Consider the following 25,383-nt stretch of genomic DNA (forward strand, 5'->3'; position numbering starts at 1 on the left):
CAAAGGCTTCTAAACTGACAGTGACTACATGGCAAAACAGATCAAAAGGCCATGTCTAGCTACTCAACCATTAAAAAGTTGAAACTCAATGCCACTTTGATCTGTTCCCTATATAAACTTTGTTGTTATGAAACCACTGCCACATATCACTTAAATTGGTACAGCACTCTCACTAACGGGTGCAACAAATAGAGCATCGTACAAGACATGTTTCTAAATATGTTAATGAATGAGAAATAACAATACCATGCACCCACTAGTGTTCAAAAGGTTGTTGGCACTCCAAAAATGCGGTATGGTACTGTATTCTGCATTACAGTAAATCACTAGCAGCAATTGGCCAGTAAGAGTTTCAGGACAAAGTTTGTAGAATTCCTAAAATACTGCATTCTCTCTCACTGGTGCAACAAATATAGCCTTTTACAAGGAATGACTTAAAATATGTTAATGAGCCAGAGACTCTTTCCCCGCCCACAACTTTTTCCCACAATGCACTATAGTTAATACTGTAAAAAAATAAAATAAAACATTTACGGTATTTTACTGTGCATTCTACAGTGTTTTACTGTTGAAATTACAGAAAGATCTTAGTTTGCTGTAAAACAAATGTACGGTATTTTATTGTGCATTCTACGGTAATCTACTGCATTCCGTTTATTCAGTATCATACTGTTGATTAATATAGTAAGTTACTGATAAAATAAAAACAGCTAACAGTGTATGTAAGAAATGACCGTTCTGCCCATGCCAAGTCAAAGTTTGCCAAGGCAAAAGTTATTGAACTGTGTTATAAATCGTTGCTCTCTGTCTCTCTCTCTATCTCTCACACACACACACACACACACACACACACACACACATACACACACACACACACACACACACACACACACAGAGCATTTTTGGCGTCAATAACAGGAAAAAGGAGGGTACTATCAGCTCATCTATCACATACCTTCCTCTGAAGGTAGTCTGGCTTGTTTCGGTTTTGGGGGAGAAGGGGAGGGTGTAGGGGGAATTGTTTGCCCACGGCTTCCAGGAAGCGACATGACGAGACAGGGATGTTGGGGTATGGAAGTCCTTCCCTGGGGACGCTAGGACTTCACCAACTCCAGATGTGTGTGATTGACTCAGGAACTTGCTTCCCCTGTATTGTCGGATCAAGGCGTCAGTAATATAAGAGGGAAGCCGGGTAGACTCTGTGGAGAAGGAACATGTGTAGGGAATTTGATTTGTGAGGTAGTGAACATGACAATTACTATTGCCTTCAAAGAAACTGACAAGTGCACTTAGGGCTTCAAAGCATTCATGCCTCTTTTATTACAGTATTAGGCCAACAATTATGGATGGCTACATATAATCGCAACATGGGCCTCGCTACACCAAACCTGTCCCAGAACCAGGTGATTCATGCCAAGTATTTGAGGTTTCAGAGGTTTATCGGCCCACAAAGTCGCACAGGAAGTTTTGTGAAACGTATATGCTGTGGGTCTGCTAAAATGTGCTTAGCAATGCTGAATAACGTTCTACTAACTGATGGAATGATTAAACAGATTTAATCTCGATTCCTCAATACTACCCAATCCGAAACCAGCCTCCATCTGCGGAGAGCAACCCAAATGCAGGACATAGTGATATGCATAGATAAGAGAGTCAAAAAAGTAATTAATAACAGAAACACAAATGAAACAGAGACCTTGGAGGTAATATCCCTTTAATCGCCCACATATTTCACTACAAGAACTTCAAATACCAAATTACTGCTTGTGTTCTCCTACATTTACTACTCTCTCCATCTCCCAAAGGGTAAGAGGGGTTCTTCTCCATTTGGAATAAAGATGAAAGGAGATTTGAGGAATGCACAGCATGGGAGTAAATTGCATGAATTAAAGGAGAAGTTAGCTTTTTTACAACCAAATCTCTATTGTTGAGGTAAATTACATGTTATAGAAGGGTCCTTTTTTTGCGATTTCACTTGTTTTTGAGAAACTTACCACAAACAGCGATTAACTTCCTTATCCTCGTTGTGCAGTACGTGGGCTCCGAAAAACATTAACAAATGCTCCAAAAACACCCAAATACATCCTTTTAGAAACGGAAAAGCTCTCAGTATAGTGATGCAGGTCTTTGTGTGACTCAAGACAGTTTCCCTATCAAGCTGTTCTATTCGATGTGTAGCCTGCTGCTAGAATGGACGGAGAGGTATCGCTCCAGTCGCAACAAAATGGAATACAACGTTGCAGATAAAGTTCGGAATGACACAATTTCATGTGTACAACATCTAAAGACCTGCATCACCATACTGAGAGTTTTTCCGTTTCTAAAAGGACTTATTTGGGCTTTTTTGGAGCCTATGTTCAGGTTTTATTCGGAGCCCCCGTACTGTACAATGAGGATAAGGAAATTAATTGTTGGTTGGGGTAATTTTCTCAAACACAAGTGAAATCGCAAAAAAGTGCCTGTACCCTTCTATAACATGCCATTTACATAAAAATTAGAGATTTAGTTGTAAAAAAGCAAAACACTCCTTTAAAGCGCTGTATCCCCCAATGCTGGTCCATTAGGACTAACATCTGTGAATCCCAGAACATCTGATCAAATCTCGTCCTAGAGTAAAACAGTCAGAGTCGGGTTAATGTTTGGTTGTGAGATGTTATAGTGAAAATGTTAACAAAACTTCATTTTAACACATTCAGTGAAGCACGATGTTCCACATCTTTCAATATTCCACATCAACAGTTTATGACAAACCAAATACTGTACATATACTGAACAAAAATATAAACGCAACATGTAAAGTGTTAGTCCCATGTTTCATGAGCTGAAATTAAAGATCCCAGACATTTTCCATAAGCACAAAAAGCTTATTTCTCTAAAATATGGTGCATGCATTTGCTTACATCCCTGTTAGTGAGCAATTCTCCTTTGCCAAGATAATCCATCCACCTGACAGGTGTGGCATATCAAGAAGCTGATTAAACAGCAAGATCACTACACAGGTGCACCTTGTGCTGGGGACAATAAAAGGCCACTCTTAAATGTTCAGTTTTGTCACACATCACAATGCCAAAGATGTCTCAAGTTTTAAGGGAGTATGGAATTGGCATGCTGACTGCAGGAATTTCCACCAGAGCTGTTGCCAGAGATCTGAATGTTAATTTGTCTACCATAAGTCTCCTCCAACATCGCTTTAGAGAATTTGTCAGTGCGTCCAACCGGCCTCACAACCACAGACCACATGTAACCACGCCAGCCCAGGACCTCCACATCCGGCTTCTTCACCTGCGGGATTGTCTGAGAACAGCCACCTGGACAGCTGATGAAACTGAGGAGTATTTCTGTCTGTAATAAAGCCCTTTTGTGGGGAAAAACTAATTCTGATTGGCTGGGTCTGGCTTCCCAGTGGGTGTGCCTGGCTCCCAAGTCGGGAGCCCACCCATGGCTGCGCCCCATCCCAGTCATGTGAAATCCATAGATTAGGGCCTAATGAATGTATTTCAATTGACTGATTTCCTTATATGAACTCTAACTCAGTAAAATCGTTGAAATTGTTGCATGTTGCGTTTATATTTTTGTTCAGTATAGCTTACACAAATCAGAAAGAATGCTAGAAGGTGCTACCTTAAAATTAAACATGAAGTAAAATCAAGAGGAAGGAGAACACCCTGTGAATGTTCTTGGCAGAGCACATGGTGCTTTGCTTTGCTTCAGAGAATTCCCTCTGTCACCCTGAGTGAGCTTCTCCAAACACAAGGTCCTGCTCTGATAGTTTTACTCTGCAGCATATGGTAAACACTCACTCCACTCTGTGCCAAACCCCTCCCCCCCGGGCACACATACATATGCACACTCATAGCCAAACCTACCCCTTCTTCACACACCGGCACACACACTCCATCAACACACACACCACCCACTTTAGCCCACTTTGACAAATCAATATACCCAAAAACCACAGGGATTGGTTTCTCTTTGTTTTCAAAGTAGGCCAGCCTCAAACTACCGTTAAATTTAGTGCACTACCAGAGGGCACAGAGGGATCTATACAGGAAACGAATCGAAACTGCCAACATCCTCAAAGTACTGAAATCACACTAAACACAACTAATTTACTCTACAAAAACAGTAACAAAAAGGAAATGTGAAAATACTAGCTCCAGTTCCACATTGAAAGTGGCATGGTTGGTGATGCATTGTGACTGGATTAGCACCTTGCTGGCAGACTGGCAACACAGAAGGTCATAAGGTCAAAGCCAATCACACCCTTACAGAAAAGACACATGATTTCACATGTGAAATCATGTGAAAACGTGTTTTTGGAACACTTCACATGTGATCACATGTTTTCATTTGTAGTTTCATATTATCACATGTTGCTTTACATGTTGTCACATGTTATCACATGAACTTTATATAAGATCACGTGATCATAAGAATATGTGTTTTTGGACCAATTCACATGTGATCACCTAAAATTCATGTGGTTTTTCTGTAAGGGCAATCTCATATGTTAGTTTGTCCTTTCTTGTAATGTTTTTGTTGCAAATCATTGATACATTGATATGGTATGACATGCTTGCATGTTTGTATTCATATCTTCATTGGGTCAGTGGGCCAGCTAAGACACTCAGTGGTTGGCTCTCAGCATTGTGGAAAGAGCCCATAGAAAAATAAGGGAAATCCAGTTCCAGGGTTGGATAGGACACACAAGTGCAATACCCTCCTCCCACCAACCCTTCCCTCCCTTCTCTCTGTTTGCCCTCTGCCTAGCCGTGTGTGGACTGGAGATGTAGCAGCCAGGCCTCAGCGTTGGCATAGCGGACATACATTTGGGAACCTGTGTTTATTTATAGACACTTTAACCCACTTAGTATCACATTTGTCAATGTCAGCCCTGGGTTCTAATCTCTCACCACTGTCAACACTTCATTAGTAACCCGCAACACCCCCTTTTCTAAACCACCACCAACCCGACTCACATGCACCCTTTCCTCCAACACCCCCCCTCTACAAAGCACCACCGATCCCCATATACCTTTCCCTTCCACTACCCCCACCACCCTTTGCCAGGGGCGTCACCACATGGGCAGGATGCAGGACAGTACCAGAGGGCAAAGAGACACACACACACATGCACACACACAAACCACCGCCCCAATTCCACTGCACACTGGTGTCATCATGGAAAGACATTGATAGAGATGTTGGAGGAGGGGACGAAGAGAGCGCAGAAGATGGATAGATTGGAGAAAGGGAGAGAGGAGGGGGGTCAGAATTCTGGAGGATCAACAAGAGGGAGAAGGCACATGAGGTGAAGGAGATAGAGGAAGAGAGAGTAAAAAATAATAGAAGAGAGAGAGAGAGAGAGAGAGAGAGAGAGAGAGAGACAGAGAGAGAGAGACAGAGAGAGAGAGAGAGAGAGAGAGAGAGAGAGAGAGAGAGAAAGAGAGAGAGAGAGAGAGAGAGAGAGAGAGAGAGAGAGAGAGAGAGAGAGAGAGAGAGAGAGAGAGAGAGAGAGAGAGAGAGAGAGAGAGAGAGAGAGAGAGAGAGAGAGAGAGAGAGAGAGACAGAGCTTGATATGGTACATTTTATTCCAACATTTTATTCAACAGGAGATGTACCTACATTTGATTAATTAATCAAGGAATCCTCAAAAGATTAAAGTTATCTGAACAAAAATGTAAATGACCTAATCTGGTTGAGGGGCCTACAGGATACATTCATGCACAGGCTATTTCACTGAATCTGTTTTAAGGGCAGAGCTATGTCAATAACAAAAACTTGAGACTGTATATCAGAAAGAGAAGAGGACAGAAGAATGTGTATTAAAAAAAGACAAATAAGTAACATTTCAGTTACCCTACAGAAATCTAGCATGAACCAATTTGGTAGCACAGTACCTTAAGTTGCCCCTATAGCCTACGTAACTACACAGTAGTAACTGTAGTAACAACATTGTAGTTACATAGGAACTGCTATGTAATAGCATGGGTAATAGAGTGTGGCGGTATAGGTTATTGCCGTAAAGTGTTTCCAACAATTCAAATTAGCATTAGCATGTAACTACATCATCATCAATGGAATGATGCACTAATAACAGATTAGATTTGTATGGAGACACCAAAATAAAGTGTCACCCATGGTTCATTAGTTTGGTACGGATCTTCTATATGTCAAGGGCTTCATGTGAGGCTTTGTTAGTCCACCACATATTGACTAGTGTGATGAGAGAAAGGTTGAATAAATAGATATGGAACGTGGCATGGAAGGCAAACAGCTGCATAAATGGGAGGTTATATGCCGCCTGATATACCAATTGAACCAGATGCAGTGACAGCCCCGTGATTAGCATAGTGTTATCTCCGGCATCCATGCAACTAGCAGCACCTAACCTATGAATAGCAGGGGACACAGCCAGTCACACACACACACACACACGCACATACAGACACACGCACACACGAGCAAGCAGGCAGACAGGCACATACAGTGCATGTGCACACACACAGTAAATAGATCTTCATGCAACCTGCTTTGAATTGTAGCATGGATAATGTCCTTGCCTTGCTCTCACATCCATTTTTAGCACCCATCTTCATTTACACAGGTGATTACAAATCTTTTTCACAAGGGAGACCTGTCCTAAGACAAGAGAAGTACTCATTATTTGTCCCTCTCATGCACACATACACATATAAAGACAACAACACCCCACCTATACACACACTTAAACAAAAACATGTAGGCTACGTAGAAAGAAACCAACGCACAGGACAACAATATCAGCTGTCAGTCAATTTGGACCGTTCCACCGTTAGGGATATCTGTGTGTGTGTGAAGTGCTGCTATATCTCTGCCATCTGCAGGACGACAGTGTGCAGTGTCTCAGTCACCATCCCCTGCTCCTCCACATACTGGCTGCAGTTGGGGTCCCCCCGCACCTTCGTGGACTGGGTGATCTGGACACCCGTGATGGGGTTAGAACACCAGCACTCGCCTCGCTGACCATGGGTGGACATGTGGCACTGGAACACACGAGGGGGAAATGAGAGAGGGTGGGGGGTGAGGGGGGAGAGGTGGGGATTTAATGAGGCACTGAATACAGTCAGAGATGGGGCGTTTGGGGGGCGGAGGTAGCATAACATGAGGGCGTTTGCATCCGGATTGGTTGAGATGAGGTGGATGGGTGGGGCTCTGGCCCCCAATAACAGCCCATCCTCGGGCCATGCCCCCCTCCCCCGCCCCCCAGCCCCCCTCTGTCCCCTCCAGCGTGCCAGCAGGCCTCGGACCCCCTGTGGAGACACCCCCCCCCACCACCCCAAGAATGAGGTCATAATTGAACTGATTTAACTGGACACTTCTTAGGCCGCGCAGGAAAGGACCAGGGGGACAGGGCCTTAGGGGAGGAGAGAGAGAGAGAAAAAACACACTTTCCATTTTTTCCTTCAATGAAAAAGAACAAAAAGTGACAGTTACAGTAATTACGAGAGGAACAAGATGAATACCGAATGATTAAGTGTTGTTGGAGGTGCAGTGTTTTTTTAGCCCTGGGAACCGAAGAGTTTTGTCATCAAAACAATGCCCTCATTTGCCTCTCTCTCTCTCTCTCGCTCTCTCTTTCTCCACTGTCCTCATTTTACCTCAGACAGATGCCTAGATGAAGTATTTTCAGGATGCAGATATGTCATATCATTGTTTTCACCACATCCTAAAAATAAGTGGGTCCTTCCAGCATCAAAGACAAGCTTGCAAAGGAAACTGAGAAAAGTCTCATTGGGAAACATTGTTTCGACTTGTGTAGTGTGGAAATCTTCCCAAGGCCTGGCTACAGTCAGTCTGAACTGTTTTATTACCTTGTAACTCTGGACACAGACGCTGTCGCCCCCATGTTGACAAAAATCGCCCCATTCTCAGGCATGGGGCGGGTGAGAGTGTGTGTGAGGGAGGGTGATGGGTAAGGGGGCATACTTTCTTGCTGGGCCTCTACCCACTGACTATGCCTTTCAAGGCATTCTTGAAAATAAATGTATGTGTGTGTGTGTGTGTGTGTGTGTGTGTGTGTGTGTGTGTGTGTGTGTGTGTGTGTGTGTGTGTGTGTGTGTGTGTGTGTGTGTGTGTGTGTGTGTGTGTGTGTGTGTGCGTGCTTGCATACAGTATGTGTGCGTGCAGATTATATTACCCCTTTTAACAGCATGAGTTGAGTTAAAGGTCCTGCACAGTCATCCTATTTCCCAAGTAAAAATAGCCTTTGAATGACCAAAACATCACCCATAATATTTGTACGTTATTTAAATGCTCAGAATGGAAGAAATGGTACCTTTTCTCTCATCTGTAACTATCAGGAAGCCTGAAAGAACAGGCTGAGTGGGTGGGGATCATATTCATAAGCTTGCCTTGACTGACAGCTCTTTGAAACGCCTTTGTGGTTCCCAGGTAACAAGGGAAACAATGGGCCACTAGCAGTGTTGTAGTACCCGAGTTTGGTCTAAAGACCACATATTGAGTGTCTTAATCTTGTTTCTGTATCAGATACATTTACTCGGTCTTGACTCAGTCTCAGACAGTGAGAACTCATAATTTATTTCCGAGACCAGCAGAGTAAAAAACTCATAATTATCAGCTTCCATTCAGTGAGCGCATAAAACCACTTCGCCAGGCCAACTATATCAAGAAACATTAAAGGGATACTTCGGGATCTCCAGTATGAAGGAAGTTAGTGGTAGTTTCGGGAGCCAATGCTAGCTAGCGTTAGCACAATGACTGGAAGTCTATGGGTGTCTTCTAGCATGCTAGCAGATACCAATAGACTTCCAGTCATTTTGCTAACTCTAGTTAGGAGTGGCTAGTGAAACTACCTATAACTTCCTTCATACTAGACACAGATACATAAAAATGCTATCCACAAGTTCATCTAACTCTGGGAAGTAGATAAAGGGCCTCATTGCCAAAACCCCGAAGTATCCCTTTAATATCTTATTGCTTATTGAAACCTGGGCTGTCTACTTTACTCATAACATTACTGTCCTTTCATTGAAGAAAATCCTCAAACTTTGTCGCAATCGTCAGAATTTCCTTGATTTGTTGGTTAAGAAGAGTAGGGGAAATTGTTTGAAAGTTGAACACTCACTATTAGTAAAGGGAGACCGGGGGAAGTTGTAACAGTCTTTATATCTATTACAGACATGTTTGCGCAGTGGCGAACCGTGGCTACTGGAACTTGAGATGGAGAAAAAAAAATCTTCCAACACATTGTACCAAACTCAAATATCAAGAAAAATAGCAGAAAGGTAGCATCACTTAATGCGCCCAACTGAATCAAACAGGCCTGAGGCTGAGCCAAGCTTCGGGCTGCCACTCACACAGAGACAGTACCTGCACGGATAATGCTACCAGCAACAACAACCACACTGCTTACACAACCTATGGTAGACTAACGGCATCACTATCACACTATCACAAAAAGTGACAACAGTGACACATCAAAGGCTGTGTGTGACAGGCTCGTGATGCTGAAACTAGTGTGACTGTAATACCAGCACATGCCATGTAGGAGAGTGCATGTTTTGTAAAACACATAGCTGGGGCTGATAGAAAGACAGCAGTCAAACACAGCATGATGATAAATGATAAGCAGCCCATTCACTGGTACATAATAAGCCAGTAAAGTAGGTCCCAATCAAAACAATACAAAAGCACAACCATTAGGCTGAGCATTTCCCAATCGAAAATGTACAACTATTACTTCCCATTGCAAACATATTTTTCATGTTCAGCACACATTTACATTTTAGTCATTTAGCAGACGCTCTTATCCAGAGCGACTTACAGTTAATGAATACATATTTTTTTTATACTGGCCCCCCGTGGGAATCGAACCCACAACCCTGGCGTTGCAAACACCATGCTCTATCAACTGAGCTACATCCCTGCCGGCTATTCCCTCCCCTACCCTGGACAAATTGTGCTCCGCCCATGAGTCTCCCGGTCGCGACAGAGCCTGGATTTGAACCAGGATCTCTAGTGGCACAGTTAGCACTGCGATGCAGTGCCTTAGACCACTGCGCCACTCAGGAGACCACTGCACCACACACAAAGTAAGTGGTGATCTAAAGTTTAAATGCAACAATGTTTTACACACATACACTACCAGCCAAACGTTTAGAACGTTTAGACACACCTACTCATTCAAGGGTTCTTCTTCATTTTTACTATTTTTCACATTGTAGAATAATAGTGAAGACATCAAAACTATAAAATAACACATATGGAATCATATAGTAACCAAAAAAGTGTTAAACAAATCAAAATAGATTTTAGATTTTAGATTATTCAAAGTAGCCACCCTTTGCCTTGATGACAGCTTTGCACACTCTTGGCATTCTCTCAACCAGCTTCACGAGGTAGTCACCTGGAATGCATTTCAATTAACAGGTGTGCCTTCTTAAAAGTTAATTTGTGGAATTGATTTCCTTCTTAATGCGTTTGAACCAATCAGTTGTGTTGTGACAAGGTAGGGGGGATATACAGAAGATATCCCTATTTGGTAAAAGAGCAAGTCCATATTATGGCAAGAACAGCTCAAATAAACAAAGAGAAACGACACTCCATCATTACTTTAAGACATGAAGGTCAGTAAATCCAGAAAATTATGAAAAAACTATGAAAGTTTCTTCAAGTACAGTCCCAAAACCCATCAAGCGCTATGATGAAACTGGCTCCCTCTGCTGCAGAGGATAAGTTAATTAGAGTTACCAGCCTCAGAAATTGCAGCCCAAATAAATGCTTCAAAGAGTTCAAGTCACAGACACATCTCAACATTAACTGTTCAGAGGGGACTGTGTGAATCAGGCCTTCATGGTCGAATTGCTGCAAAGAAACCACTACTAAAGGACACCAATAATAAGAAGAGACCTGCTTGGACCAAGAAACACGAGCAATGGACATTAGACCAGTGGAAACGGATTATCTCTGCATGTGTAGTTCCCACCGTAAAGCATGGAAGAGGAGGTGTTATGGTGTGGGGGTGCTTTGCTGGTGACACTGTCTGTGATTTATTTAGAATTCAAGGCACACTTAACCAGCATGTCTACCACAGCATTCTGCAGCGATACGCCATCCCATCTGGTTTGGGCTTAGTGGGACTATCATTTGTTTTTCAACAGGACAATGACCCAACACACCTCCAGGCTGTGTAAGGGCTATTTTACCAAGAAGGAGAGTGATGGAGTGCTGCATCAGATGACCTGGCCTCCACAATCCCCCGACCTCAACCCAATTGAGATGGTTTGGGATGAGTCGGACGGCAGAGTGAAGGAAAAGCAGCCAACAAGTGCTCAGCATATGTGGGAACTCCTTCAAGACTGTTGGAAAAGCATTCCAGGTGAAGCTGGTTGAGAGAATGCTAATAGTGTGCAAAGTTTTCATCAAGGCAAAGGGTGGCTATTTGAAGAATCTCAAATATAAAATATACATTTGTTTAACACTTTTTTGGTTACTACATGATTCCATATGTGTGATTTCATAGTTTTGATGTCTTCACTACTATTCTAAAATGTAGAAAATAGTAAAAAATAAAGAAAAATCCTTGAATGAGTAGGTGTGTCCAAACGTTTAACTGGTACTGTAAGTTATTTTCAAAGAGATAGCTAACAACAGCAAGCGATTTGCAATAAAAAACAACACAGATAATTTGAAACTTAACTTCTTATGAAAATTAATCTTGAAAGGGCTAACCTAATAAATTAGCAACAATATCCTCTTTGATAACACCTGCTGCAGCCGCTGCAAACTAGCCTACAACAAAGCTAGCTAGCTAGACCGTGGGAAAACTACTGCTCTCTATTGAGCAGTGACTTGTCGGCCTTACTTTACACTTTACTTGACACCGAGCATCATCACTTGACACCAGTCAAGCTGCACCATCGAGAGCATCCTGACTGGTTGCATCACCGCCTGGTATGGCAACTGCTTGGCCTCTGACCGCAAGGCACTACAGAGGGTAGTGCGTACGGCCCAGTACATCACTGGGGCAAAGCTCCCTGCCATCCAGGACCTCTATACCAGGCGGTGTCAGAGGAAGGCCCTCAAAATTGTCAAAGACTCCAGCCACCCTAGTCATAGACTGTTCTCTCTGCTACCGCACGGCAAGCGGTACCGGAGTGCCAAGTCTAGGTCCAAAAGACTTCTCAACAGCTTCTACCCCCAAGCCATAAGACTCCTGAACAGCTAATCATGGCTACCCGGACTATTTGCACTGCCCCCCCACCCCATCCTTTTTACGCTGCTGCTACTCTGTTAAGTAAGTATTTATGCATAGTCACTTTAACTCTACCCACATGTACATATTACCTCAACTACCTCAACTAGCCGGTGCCCCCGCACATTGACTCTGCAACGGTACCCCCCTGTATATATAGCCTCCCTACTGTCACTTTATTTTACTGTATATATAGCCTCCCTACTGTCACTTTATTTTACTTCTGCTCTTTTTTTCTCAACACTTTTTTTGTTGTTGTTTTATTGTTACTTTTTTTGTTTAAAATAAATGCACTGTTGGTTAAGGGCTGTAAGTAAGCATTTCACTGTAATGTCTGCACCTGTTGTATTCGGCGCATGTGACCAATAACATTTGATTTGATTTGATTTGACACGGTTATAACCATCTCATAATTTGTCATAACAGCTGACATAACTTGTCATAACCTGTCATAATATGGTCATAACACTGTCATGACCCATATATTTACACCTGTTGTGACATATATTGCATTATTTAATGGCTGGTGATGACACCTACATAAGAGTGTCAACACCCACATTTATTCAAATGTATTTTTCCCTGCCAAGAAGTTTCCTTTCGTTTGAAAGTTTGTTTCTTAAGTCCTTTGTTGTTGTTGTTTTTTGTAAAATATTTTTATATATTTTTTAATGTATTTATTTATTCTTTTTAGCAGACACTCTTATCCAGAGCGACTTATGACACTGTCAATAAACATTATGACCAACCTGTGTCACTTTACTTGGACTAAGAAAATACACTTTTGACACTGTCAAGAAGCATTATGACCATAATAATAATCATATAAGCCCATAACTTACAAAAAGAGGGTGTCTTGTCCTGGTCCTGAAATCTGCTCTTGCATTCATCTCAGTCATCAGAAACAGAGCATTAGGGTAGGTGCATGTCTGACATAATTGTGTGCGCAATTACAATGATACTTTAATATGGTCAATTTCAGAAAATGTTATATAACATAAACATACTGTTGACAAGTAGGCTATGGTGTAATGGAATGTTTTGCCTTGTGTGGTAGGTTTTGTGGGTTTCGACACTCTTATGTAGGTGTCATAACCAGCCATAAAATAACTACCGTTGTAGGTTTTGTGTGTTTTGACACTCTTATGTATATATCATAACCAGCCATAAAATAACGCAATATATGTCACAACAGGTCTAAATATGTGTCATGACAGTGTTATGACCATATTATGACAGGTTATGACAAGTTATGTCAGCTGTTATGACATATTATGACATGGGCCCAATTTGTAAGTCGCTCTGGATAAGAGCGTCTGCTAAATGACGTAAATGTAAAATGTAAATGGTTATGACCATGTCATAACATGTTATGACACTGGGTGTCAAGTAAAGTGTTACCAGTTGATTCCACTGTCACTCCAAAATTCTGCCCCAATAAAGAGCTGAGGAGGAGGAGTCTACCGTGTCCGGAAGCAAATTCACCATTCATTTTCTGTATTAAGGGTTCACTCAAACATCGATTTAAGCTTTGTTTAACTATTGACAGTTACAGCTGATTTCAGGATTGTATATTTATTTGCTCTCCTTAAATATAAGTCATCTGTTTTATTCGTTTGAGTCTCTGAATTGTTTAATCAAACTTTTCACCACCAGCTCCTGATATCAGGGCATAAAAACTACAATCTGTCTCCTGAATTAACCTGGCGCACATGCGCACTAGGCCCGAGCTCGTTTTACCTGGTTTTCCCTGGTTAAACTAGCTGGCTAGCTGTCCTCATTGCCAAACTTCATAAATACTGCACCCTCAACTTCAAAACTCATTTGCTTGTTGTATAATCATGTAACTAAGAAATTATCAGTAAAAAAACGTGAAAATTGTGTATTGTTTTATTGTTTTGTTGAATAGTCGTGATATCTGTTATAAGACGATGGTGGTGATGTCACGCCCTGGCTCTGGGGACTCTTTTATGTTGAGCCAGGGTGTGTAGTGTCTATGTTGTATTTTCTATGTTTCGTTCTAGTTCGTGTTTTCTATGTTGGCCAGGGTGGTTCCCAATCAGAGGCAGCTGATTCTCGTTGTCTCTGATTGGGAACAATACTTAGGCAGCCGGTTGGCACTAGTTTATTGTGGGATCTTGTTCTGTATAGGTTTGTGTTGGTGAACCTGTAGACTTCAAGTATCGTTTTGTTGTTTTGTTGTTCATGTATTAAGTACTCATTAAAAGATGTACGCATATCACGCTGCGCCTTGGTCTGCCTCTTATGACGATCGTGACAGAAGATCCCACCAAAGAAGGACCAAGCAGCGTGTTCAGGAGCAAACACCGGGAAAGGAAATGGAGAAGTTGGCGATGTCCCAGGTGGGCGAATGGTGGTCTTGGGAGGACATGTTCGCGGGTAAAGGGCCACGGGCAAAAGTTAAAGCCCTGGCGAGAGAGGAGGTACGGCGCCAACCGTGCCGTCGTCGGACAGGCGAGAGGCAACCCCAATAATTTTTTTTGGGGGGGCACACGGCATGGACGACGGGGCTGCTGGAGGCAGCTACAGGGCGAGTTTGTGGACTAGGAAAGGAGGCCACCAGGTTACTCCTGCTCCCCGGACCAAGCCACTGGTGCGCGTCGCCAGCCCGGTCCGGCCTGTTCCTGCTCCCCGCACCAAGCCAATGGTGCGCGTCGCCAGTCCGGTCCGGCCTGTTCCTGCTCCCCGCACCAAGCCAATGGTGCGCGTCGCCAGCCCAGTCCGGCCTGTTCCTGCTCCCCGCACCAAGCCAATGGTGCGCGTCGCATGCCCGGCCCGGCCTGTTCCTGCTCCCCGCACCAAGCCAATGGTGCGCATCGCCAGCCCGGTCCGGCCTGTTCCTGCTCCCCGCACCAAGCCACTGGTGCGCGTCGCCAGCCCGGTCCGGCCTGTTCCTGCTCCCCGCACCAAGCCTGTGGTGCGCGTCGCCAGCCCGGTCCGGCCTGTTCCTGCTCCCCGCACCAAGCCTTTGGTGCGCGTCGCCAGCCCGGTCCGGCCTGTTCCTGCTCCCCGCACCAAGCCTGTGGTGCGCGTCGCCAGCCCGGTCCGGCCTGTTCCTGCTCCCCGCACCAAGCCTGTGGTGCGCGTCGCCAGCCCGGTCCGGCCTGTTCCTGCTCACCGCACCAGGCCAGGGGTGCGCGTCGCCAGTCCGGCCCGGCCTGTCCCTTTCCCTCGCACCAAGCCTGTGGTGCGCGTCGCCAGCCCGGTCCGGCCTGTTCCTGTCCCTCGCACCAAGCCTGTGGTGTGCGTCGCCAGCCCGGCCCGGCCTGTTCCTGCCCCTCGCACCAAGCCAGTGGTGCGCGTCGCCAGCCCGGCCCGGCCTGTTCCTGCCCCTCGCACCAAGCCTGTGGTGCGCGTCGCCAGCCCGGCCCGGCCTGTTCCTTCCCCTCGCACCAAGCCTGTGGTGCGCGTCGCCAGACCGGCCCGGCCTGTTCCTTCCCCTCGCACCAAGCCTGTGGTGCGCGTCGCCAGCCCGGTTCGGCCTGTTCCTGCTCCCCGCACCAAGCCAATGGTGCGCATCGCCAGCCCGGTCCGGCCTGTTCCTGCTCCCCGCACCAAGCCACTGGTGCGCGTCGCCAGCCCGGTCCGGCCTGTTCCTGCTCCCCGCACCAAGCCTGTGGTGCGCGTCGCCAGCCCGGTCCGGCCTGTTCCTGCTCCCCGCACCAAGCCTTTGGTGCGCGTCGCCAGCCCGGTCCGGCCTGTTCCTGCTCCCCGCACCAAGCCTGTGGTGTGCGTCGCCAGCCCGGTCCGGCCTGTTCCTGCTCCCCGCACCAAGCCTGTGGTGCGCGTCGCCAGCCCGGTCCGGCCTGTTCCTGCTCACCGCACCAGGCCAGGGGTGCGCGTCGCCAGTCCGGCCCGGCCTGTCCCTTTCCCTCGCACCATGCCTGTGGTGCGCGTCGCCAGCCCGGTCCGGCCTGTTCCTGTCCCTCGCACCAAGCCTGTGGTGTGCGTCGCCAGCCCGGCCCGGCCTGTTCCTGCCCCTCGCACCAAGCCAGTGGTGTGCGTCGCCAGCCCGGACCGGCCTGTTCCTGCCCTTCGCACCAAGCCTGTGGTGCGCGTCGCCAGCCCGGCCCGGCCTGTTCCTTCCCCTCGCACCAAGCCTGTGGTGCGCGTCGCCAGCCCGGCCCGGCCTGTTCCTTCCCCTCGCACCAAGCCTGTGGTGCGCGTCGCCAGCCCGGTTTGGCCTGTTCCTGCTCCCCGCACCAAGCCAGTGGTGCGCGTCGTCAGCCCGGTCCGGCCCGGGCTGAAAATATATTTTTACCCGACCTTACCTGAACGCTTGAAAAAAAAAACTGACCCTCCCCTATACCCAAAATAATAACTAAAACATAAAGTGGATAGCAGAGAACATGCCTACCATTTACCTTCCCTCCTAGGACAGACCAGAGCCTTTAGATATGCAGTTTTAGAAACTGTTCTGTGTTTTGTAAGCATTAGCCTACATGGCAAAGTAGCCAGAAGGTTGTGGAGTCACATTCCACCGCTGACAAGGGTAGGATGAAAAGATCTCCATTATAATAAAAGCACTGCATGAATCTATCATCTTATTTGCGGCCAGAGAACAAATTGCCTTTATAAATGCATTTCATGCAATTCTTCATAATTTTACATGACTGGAGACAAGCAGAATATTTTAATACCACAGTAGAGGATGACAACGAATGAGCGCATGCTGCAGCACCAAAGAGGTTTTGATTTCTATACAGGCTATTGTTAAAAAAGAGGATAGTCTACGTTTGGAACAGTGCTAAAGTTGTCTATCAATTGTAAGAAATATAGCGCAACAGAACCAGTTACAACTGAAGTACCTGATCATAAATCTATTCAAGAAAAAGCCATTTGTTTTTTAACACAACAGCCGCATATCATCTGGTAGGCCTATATGCACTTGTAACTTTTTTTAAATCCGGAAATTATCATTTTCTAAGGCATGCTTACAGTGCATTCGGAAAGTATTCAGACCCCTTGACTTTTTCCACATTTTGTTACGTTACATTTTTACATTTACATTTTAGTCATTTAGCAGACGCTCTTATCCAGAGCGACTTACAGTTAGTGAGTGCATATATTTTCATACTGGTCCCCCGTGGGAATCTAACCCACAACCCTGGCGTTGCAAGCACCATGCTCTACCAACTGAGCTACACAGGACTACAGCCTTATTCTAAAATGGATTTTAAAAATGTTTTCCTTATCAATCTACACACAATATCCCATAATGACGAAGCAAAAACAGGTTTTTAGACAGTTTTGCAAATGTATAAAAAAACAAAAAACAGAAATATGTTATTTAGATAAGTATTCAGACCCTTTGCTATGAGACTCGAAATTGAGCTCAGGTGCATCCTGTTTCCATTGATCATCATTGAGATGTTTCTACAACGTGATAACTTGATTGGAGTCCACCTGTGGTAAATTCAATTGATTGGACATGACTTGGAAAGGCACACACCTGTATCTATATAAGGTCCCACAGTTGAAAGTGCATGTCAGAGCGAAAACCAAGCCATGAGGTCGAAGGAATTGTCCGTAGAGCTCCGAGACAGGATTGTGTCGAGGAACAGATCTGGGGAAGGGTACCAAAAAATGTCTGAGCTTTGAAGGTTCACAAGAACACAGTGGCCTTCATCATTCTTAAATGGAAGAAGTTTGGAACCACCAAGACTCTACTTAGAGCTGGCCGCCCCGGCCAAACTGAGCAATCGGGGGAGTTCCTCTGTGAAGATCGGAGAACATTCAAGAAGGACAACCATCTATACAGCACTCCACCAATCAGGCCTTTATGGTAGAGTGGCCAAACGGAAGCCACTACTCAGTAAAAGGCACATGACAGCCCGATTGGAGTTTGCCTAAAGGCACCCATAGGACTCTCTGACCATGAGAAACAAGATTCTCTGGTCTGATGAAACCAAAATTGAACACTTTGGCCTGAATGCCAAGCGTCACATCTGGAGGAAACCTGGCACCATCCCTACGGTGAAGCATGGTGGTGGCATTATCATGCTGTGGGCATGTTTTTCAGCGGCAGGGATTGGGAGACTAGTCAGGATCGAGGGAAAGATGAACGGAGCAAAGTACAGAGAGGTCCTTGATGAAAACCTGCTCCATAGCGCTCAGGTCCTCAGACTTGGGCAAAGGTTCACCTTCCAACAGGTCAACAACCCTAAGCGCACAGCCAAGACAATGCAGTAGTGGCTTTGGGACAAGTCTCTGATTGTCCTTGAGTGGCCCAGCCAGAGTCCGGACTTGAAACCGATCTAACATCTCTGGAGAGACCTGAAAATAGATGTTCAGCGACGCTTCCCATCTAACCTAACAGAGCTTGAGAGGATCTGCAGAGAAGAATGGGAGAAACTCCCCAAATTCATGTGTGGCAAGCTTGTAGCGTCATACCCAAGAAGACTCAAGGCTGTAATTGCTGCCAAAGGTGCTTTAACAAAGTACTGAGTAATGGGTCTGAATACATAGAATGTAAATGTGATGAAAACCTGTTTATGCTTTGTCATTATGGGGTATTGTGTGTAGATTGATGAGGGCAATTATTTTAAAATCAATTTTAGAATAAGGCTGTAACGTAACAAAATGTGGAAAAAGTAAAGGGGTTTGAATACTTTCCGAATGCACTGTAGCTCACAGCATGATCCTCAAACCAAAGACTGGCCAAACTCATGTTTCTAAAAGTGAATTCAAAGGCACTGTATAGCTTAATAAGGCATTTTTTGTTTCATTATTCATTCATTTCATTCTAAATAATTTTGATTTTATACAGCCTAAATGCAAAATGCATAGGCATGTTTTTATAATTGTCACGCCCTGACTCAGGGGACTCGTATATGTTGAGTCAGGGTGTGAATATTCTATGTTGTTTATATTCTATGTGTGTTATTCTAGTATGTGTATATCTATGTTGGCCGGTGTGGTTCCCAATCAGAGGCAGCTGTCGCTCGTTGTCTCTGATTGGGGATCATACTTAGGCAGCCTATTGGCACTAGGTAGTTGTGGGATCTTGTTCCGTGTAAGGTATGTTGTGTGTTCTACCTTTGGACTTCACGTTTCGGTTCGTTTGTTGTTTTGTCGTGTGTTTATAAGTTTAATAAATATGTACGCATATCACGCTGCGCCTTGGTCTGACCCGTCCTTGAACGAACGTGACAGAAGATCCCAACAAACACGGACCAAGCAGCGTGCCCAGGCGGAGCGAATAGCCATATCACAGGTGGGCAATTTGTGGTCATGGGAAGAGATATTTGCAGGGAAAGGACCATGGGCGAAGGTAGATGCCCAGGCAGGAGAGGAGCAACGGCAACACAGAGGAGGCCGGTCGAGGAGGAAGCCCGAGAAGCAGCCCCAAGAAAAGTTTTTGGGGGGGCACACGGGGTGGTTGGCGGAGCCTAGTGTCAGAGGAGAGCCAACTCCCCGTACTCATGCGAGGAAGCGTGTGACTGGGCAGGCTCCGTGTTATGCGGAGCTACGTACTGTGTCGCCAGTGCGCCGGCACAGTCCTGTACGTCCTGTGCTTGCACCACGCACGTGCCGTGCGAAGATGGGCATCCAGCCAGGACGGGGTGTGCCAGCTCAACGCTCCTGGTCTCCAGTACGCCTCCTCGGTCCTGCATATCCTGCACCGGTTCTCCGAACTGTATCGCCAGTGTGCGTGCACAGCCCAGTGCGTCCTGTGCTGATGCCTCACACATACTGTGCGGAAGTAGGCATCCAGCCAGGACGGGTTGTGCCAGCTCTCCGCTCCAGACCTCTAGTCCGCCTCCACAGTCCGGCCCGGCCTGTTCCTGCTCCTCGCACCAAGCCAGTGGTGCGCGTCGCCAGTCCAGCCCGGCCTGTTCCTGCTCCTCGCACCAAGCCAGTGGTGCGTGTTCCCAGTCCGGCCCGGCCTGTTCCTGCTCCTCGCACCAAGCCAGTGGTGCGCGTCGCCAGTCCGGCCCGGCCCGTTCCTGCTCCTCGCACCAAGCCAGTGGTGCGTGTTCCTTGTCCGGTCCGGCCCGTGCCTGCTCCTCGCACCAGACCAGTGGTGCGTGTGTCCAGTCCGGCACGGCCCATGCCCGTTCCACCGGTGCCTGGTCCGGCACCGGTCAGCGGCTCCACTCCAGAGCCAGAGCAGTCCGCTCCACCAGGGTCCAGTCCTACTCGGGTCAGCGGCTCCACTCCGGAGCCAGAGCAGTCCGCTCCACTGGTGCCCAGTCCAGCTCCGGTCCGCTGCTCCACTCCGGAGCCAGAGCAGTCCGCTCCACCGGGGTCCAGTCCAGCTCCGGTCAGCGGCTCCACTCCAGAGCCAGAGCAGCCCGCTCCACCGTTGTCTGGTCCAGCTCCAGTCAGCGGCTCCAGTCCAGACCCAGATGTCAGCCCCTCTCCAAGTTCGGGGTCTCCCACACCAGGGCCTGGAGTATCGTGGGAGGAAGGAGAGGGGAAGCAGCGCGCCGAGGTCCAGACCAGACCAGGGGCGCAACAGGGAGGCGGAGAGTAAGAGGTCGTCACGCCCGGAGCCGGATCCGCCTCCGAGGCGGAATGCCCACCCGGCCCCTACCCTGTTAGGTGAAGGTTGTGCGGTCGGAGTCCGCACCTTTGGGGGGGGGGGGGGGGGGGGTACTGTCACGCCCTGACTCAGGGGACTCGTATATGTTGAGTCAGGGTGTGTATATTCTATGTTGTTTATATTCTATGTGTGTTATTCTAGTATGTGTATATCTATGTTGGCCGGTGTGGTTCCCAATCAGAGGCAGCTGTCGCTCGTTGTCTCTGATTGGGGATCATACTTAGGCAGCCTATTGGCACTAGGTAGTTGTGGGATCTTGTTCCGTGTAAGGTATGTTGTGTGTTCTACCTTTGGGCTGCACGTTTCATTTCGTTTGTTGTTTTGTCGTGTGTTTATACGTTTAATAAACATGTACGCATATCACGCTGCGCCTTGGTCTGACCCGTCCTTGAACGAACGTGACAATAATTTTTTTAGCATGTAGATCAGCTTTAATATTGCAGATAGATTGTAGTTTCCATTAATGTAATTATCTGCATCATTTCCAATCCCAATATTTATATATACAGTACCAGTCAAAAGTTTGGAAACACCAACTCATTCAAGGGTTTTTCTTGTAGAATAATAGTGAAGACATCAAAACTATGAAATAACACATGGAATCATGCAGTAACCAGAAAAGTGTTAAAGAAATCAAAATATATTTTATATTCTTCAAAGTAGGGACCCTTTGCCTTGATGACAGCTTTGCAAACTCTTGGCATTCTCTCAACCAGCTTCATGAGGAATGCTTTTCCAACAGTCTTGAAGGAGTTCCCAAATATGCTGAGCACTTGTTGGCTGCTTTTCCTTCACTCTGCGGTCCAACTAATCCCAAACCATCTCAATTGGATTGAGGTCAGGTGATTGTGGAGGCCAGGTCATCTGATGCAGCACTCCATCACTCTCCTTCTTTGTCAAATAGCCCTTACACAGCCTGGAGGTGTGTTTTGGGTCATTGTCCTCTTGAAAAACAAATTATAGTCCCACTAAGCGCAAACCAGATGGGATGGCGTATTGCTGCAGAATGCTGTGGTAGCAATGCTGGTTAAGTGTGCCTTGACTTCTAAATAAATCACAGACAGTGTCACCAACAAAGCACCCCCACATGATCACACCTCCTCCTCCATGCTTCACGGTGGGAACCACACATGCAGAGATCATCCGTTCACCTACTTTGCGTCTCACAAAGACACAGCGGTTGGAACCAAAAATCTAAACTTTGGACTCATCAGACCAAAGGACAGATTTCCACCGGTCTAATGTCCATTGCTCGTGTTTCTTGGCCCAAGTAAGTATCTTCTTCTTATTGGTGTCCTTTAGTAGTGGTTTCTTTGCAGCAATTCGACCATGATGGCCTGATTCATGCTGTCTTCTCTGAACAGTTGATGTTGAGATGTGTCTGTTACTTGAACTCTGTGAAGCATTTATTTGGGCTGCAATCTGAGGTGCAGTTAACTCTAATTAACTTATCCTCTGTAGCAGAGGTAACTCTGGGTCTTCCATTCCTGTGGCGGTCCTCATGAGAGCCAGTTTCATCATAGAGCTTGATGGTTTTTGTGACAGCACTTGAACAAACTTGAAAAGTTCTTGACATTTTCCAGATTGACTGACCTTCATGTCTTGAAGTAATAATGGACTGTCATTTCTTTTTGCTTATTTGAGCAGTTCTTGCCATAATATGGACTTGGCATTTTACCAAATAGGGTAACTTCTGTATACCACTCCTAACTTGTCATAACACAACTGTTTGGCTCAATCGCATTAAGAAGGAAAGAAATTCCACAAATTAACTTTTAACAAGGCACACCTGTTAATTGAAATGCATTCCAGGTGACTACCTCATGAAGCTTGTTGAGAGATTGCAAAGAGTGTGCAAAGCTGTCATCAAAGCAAAGGGTGGCTACTTTGAAGAATCTAAAATCTAAAATCTAAAATATATTTTGATTTGTTTAACACTTTTTTGGTTATTACATGATTCCATATATGTTATTTCATAGTTTTGATGTCTTCACTATTAAAAAATCTCATTCCAACTATTTTGTCATCTATATGGCACAGCTGTCAATTTTTTGGTCCTTAAATGAAACTGGTATACTTTTTTATTTTCACAATTTTGTTTAAGTGCTGTTGTTGTTATTATGTTGTTTAATAGCCTGTTGAAATGTTGAACGTCAATTGATAGTGACAGAATCACACATTACTTCCCAATCAAAGTAAATGTTTTGTCTCCTCGGCTATAGAAGATTGTACCGCAGTCTCTGAACGTCATAGAGACAAACCAAAGATATCCCATATGCATCGGAGTCACGTCTTTCCCCTGCATTTTACAGATTGTTTTAAGCATTGCGGACTAAAGCTTCGTTATAGATGGCTTTATATAAATAGGTCCATTTGTATTATTTTTTTTATCTTAAGCTAACAAGGGGTAGGCCTATGCTTTTAGTCATTTTCTTTAACAAAAACCACAATACCCTCACACACCCCTTCAATTCCAGCCCTGGTTTTAACTTAACACACCAAGCCCTTCAATCACTGACACTGAGAAATGTAAGGAGTGCATGGTGACTGAAGGAATTGGCTGACAAAATCTATGGATAGTAGACGATAATTCCGTCTGTCAAACAGGTAGGCCTACCTCTTATTTATTGAATAGGAAGAAATAGGCTCCAACACAAAGCACTGGTTGTTAGTAGCTTAAAGTCAAATTACAATGAAGACTGTTCAAATGAATTTGGACTTCTCAAATTAGCCTACTTTCAGCACCAATGCACTGTCCATCTCCGGTGCTGCCGCTTCATAGTAATGTAAATTATGTAAATTACTCGAATATGGCTTATTGTGAGGTCAATAACTCTGATAAATAGCTTCATTATTGGCAATGAAAGATATTGTTTTTTATTCTAATCAAATGTAGCAGTAGCAAGCTTACCTCCGGTCCTCCTTCTCATCTTCGTGCTCTCCCTCTCAAACTGAACAGGACATCAGTAGGCCTAGTCTGAGCATATAGATTTTTGGCTTGGGCTCATGATTGGGATAGCCTATCCATTGCAGAATATAATGCAGTGTAGCCTAGTTTTATATACACCATCCCAACAGTGCAAATACTCGGGAAGAAAGTACATTTTCTTAGAAATATCACTGCCCTTTGTTCTCCAAGCATGCTCTTTGTATAGCCTAGGCCTATAGCCTATAGCTATGGATCATTTGATTGAGACCACACTAGGCACACTTGATATTGTGCACCCAGCAGAGAATCAAGGATGAGGGGCAGCATCTGGCACACATCGAGATATAATAAGCAACTAATTCTCAAACACTGAGCAATATGACATTCAGGCTCTATTTTCGGCTGGCGTTAAGGCGGCGCTAGTGCAAAACGCCCGTTCGTTTGCAATTTTGACCTGTTAAAGCCAGCGCTCTGCTATTTTCAAACTGTTGCACAAGGATGGGTAATTTACCTGTCTTATATCAACTAGCTTGCGCTCAGATGGGAGGGGTGTAAATATTTGAGGCGTGTCGCTAGGACAGCGGAGTCACTCACCACCTTCCGGAGACACTTGAAACCCCACCTCTTTAAGGAATACCTGGGATAGGATAAAGTAATCCTTCTACCCCCCCTTACCCCACCCCCCCAAAAAATAATAAAATAAAATAAAATATAACATATTGTAAAGTGGTTATCCCACTGGCTATAAGGTGAATGCACCAATTTGTAAGTCGCTCTGGATAAGAGCGTCTGCTAAATGACGTAAATGTAAATGTAAATGTGTCCTTTAAAACATGATCCAAAGAGCTAATTTCAGGCAGCGCTGGTAGAGATATTTAAGACCAACTAAAAGCTGGTTTTAGCAGTAATGCAGTTGGTTATGGCATGAATTTTGACAACAGAAACACATCCTATCCAGCCATGATGCACACTGCCCATGGAACAAGAGTCATGTGCTTTGGTGCCTGTATACTTCGTATTTAGAAACATAAAAAACAAATGTTTTTCCCAATTTTATTTGATTAAAAACCAAGCATAGCCTCCCCTCCTCTCAATGAAGGCTGTTTTGTTTGTGTCCTGCCAAATGCAATCAAGTAGGCTAGTCAAGACCGTCGATAAAGGGTTTGGCTGATGAGACCGCTTGGAAATATATCTTAATTACTAAAGCTTTATTAAAGGATTAAGTTTGAGAAGAGCAAAACATTGAGCTGACGTTCCCTTTTTATCTATTTATTGTAGGCAGGTCTACATTATTTTAGCCATGCTTTGGAGGTGCATAAAATCCCCTCCATGATGTAGGCTACATACACCCATCATGAAACGAGAGATGAGAGCCTCGGTTAATACTGGAAAACCTTGTATTTAGAAGTTATTTTCCTGTAACAATTGCTTGTTTCCCGTTTCACATTTTTAAAACCCAAATCCCTCTGTAGGTTACCCTTACCCTAGGCCTACTATAATGACGGCCGGTTCTTTTTTATCCTGCTGATTTTGTGATATCTTTACATTTTACGTTCATTTATTGTTGTTGTTGAACAGATCACTTGTTTTTCATAGAATTTTATTAAAAACCAAACTTAGAATGATTCA

At 45.1% G+C, this 25,383-nt stretch overlaps 1 protein-coding gene across 2 annotated transcripts in view; it reads right to left on the bottom strand.

The window, feature by feature from the left end:
* Positions 1–235: 235 nt before the first annotated feature.
* Positions 236–25,383, bottom strand: part of LOC311130024 (insulin-like growth factor-binding protein 2-B) — a 71,694-nt gene continuing 46,546 nt past the window's right edge. The window contains exon 4 of one of the 2 annotated variants that reach the window (XM_084162626.1): positions 236–1,199. In XM_084162626.1, the coding sequence (XP_084018752.1) occupies positions 1,161–1,199 (39 nt within the window). In that variant the 3' untranslated portion in view covers positions 236–1,160. Of the gene's footprint in view, positions 1,200–1,697; positions 7,026–25,383 lie in introns of those variants that run through there. The other variant, XM_084162625.1, reaches the window with a different exon arrangement.

This window comes from Coregonus lavaretus (genome assembly GCF_964263955.1).
Source record: "Coregonus lavaretus genome assembly, chromosome: 5".
NCBI lineage: Eukaryota > Metazoa > Chordata > Actinopteri > Salmoniformes > Salmonidae > Coregonus > Coregonus lavaretus.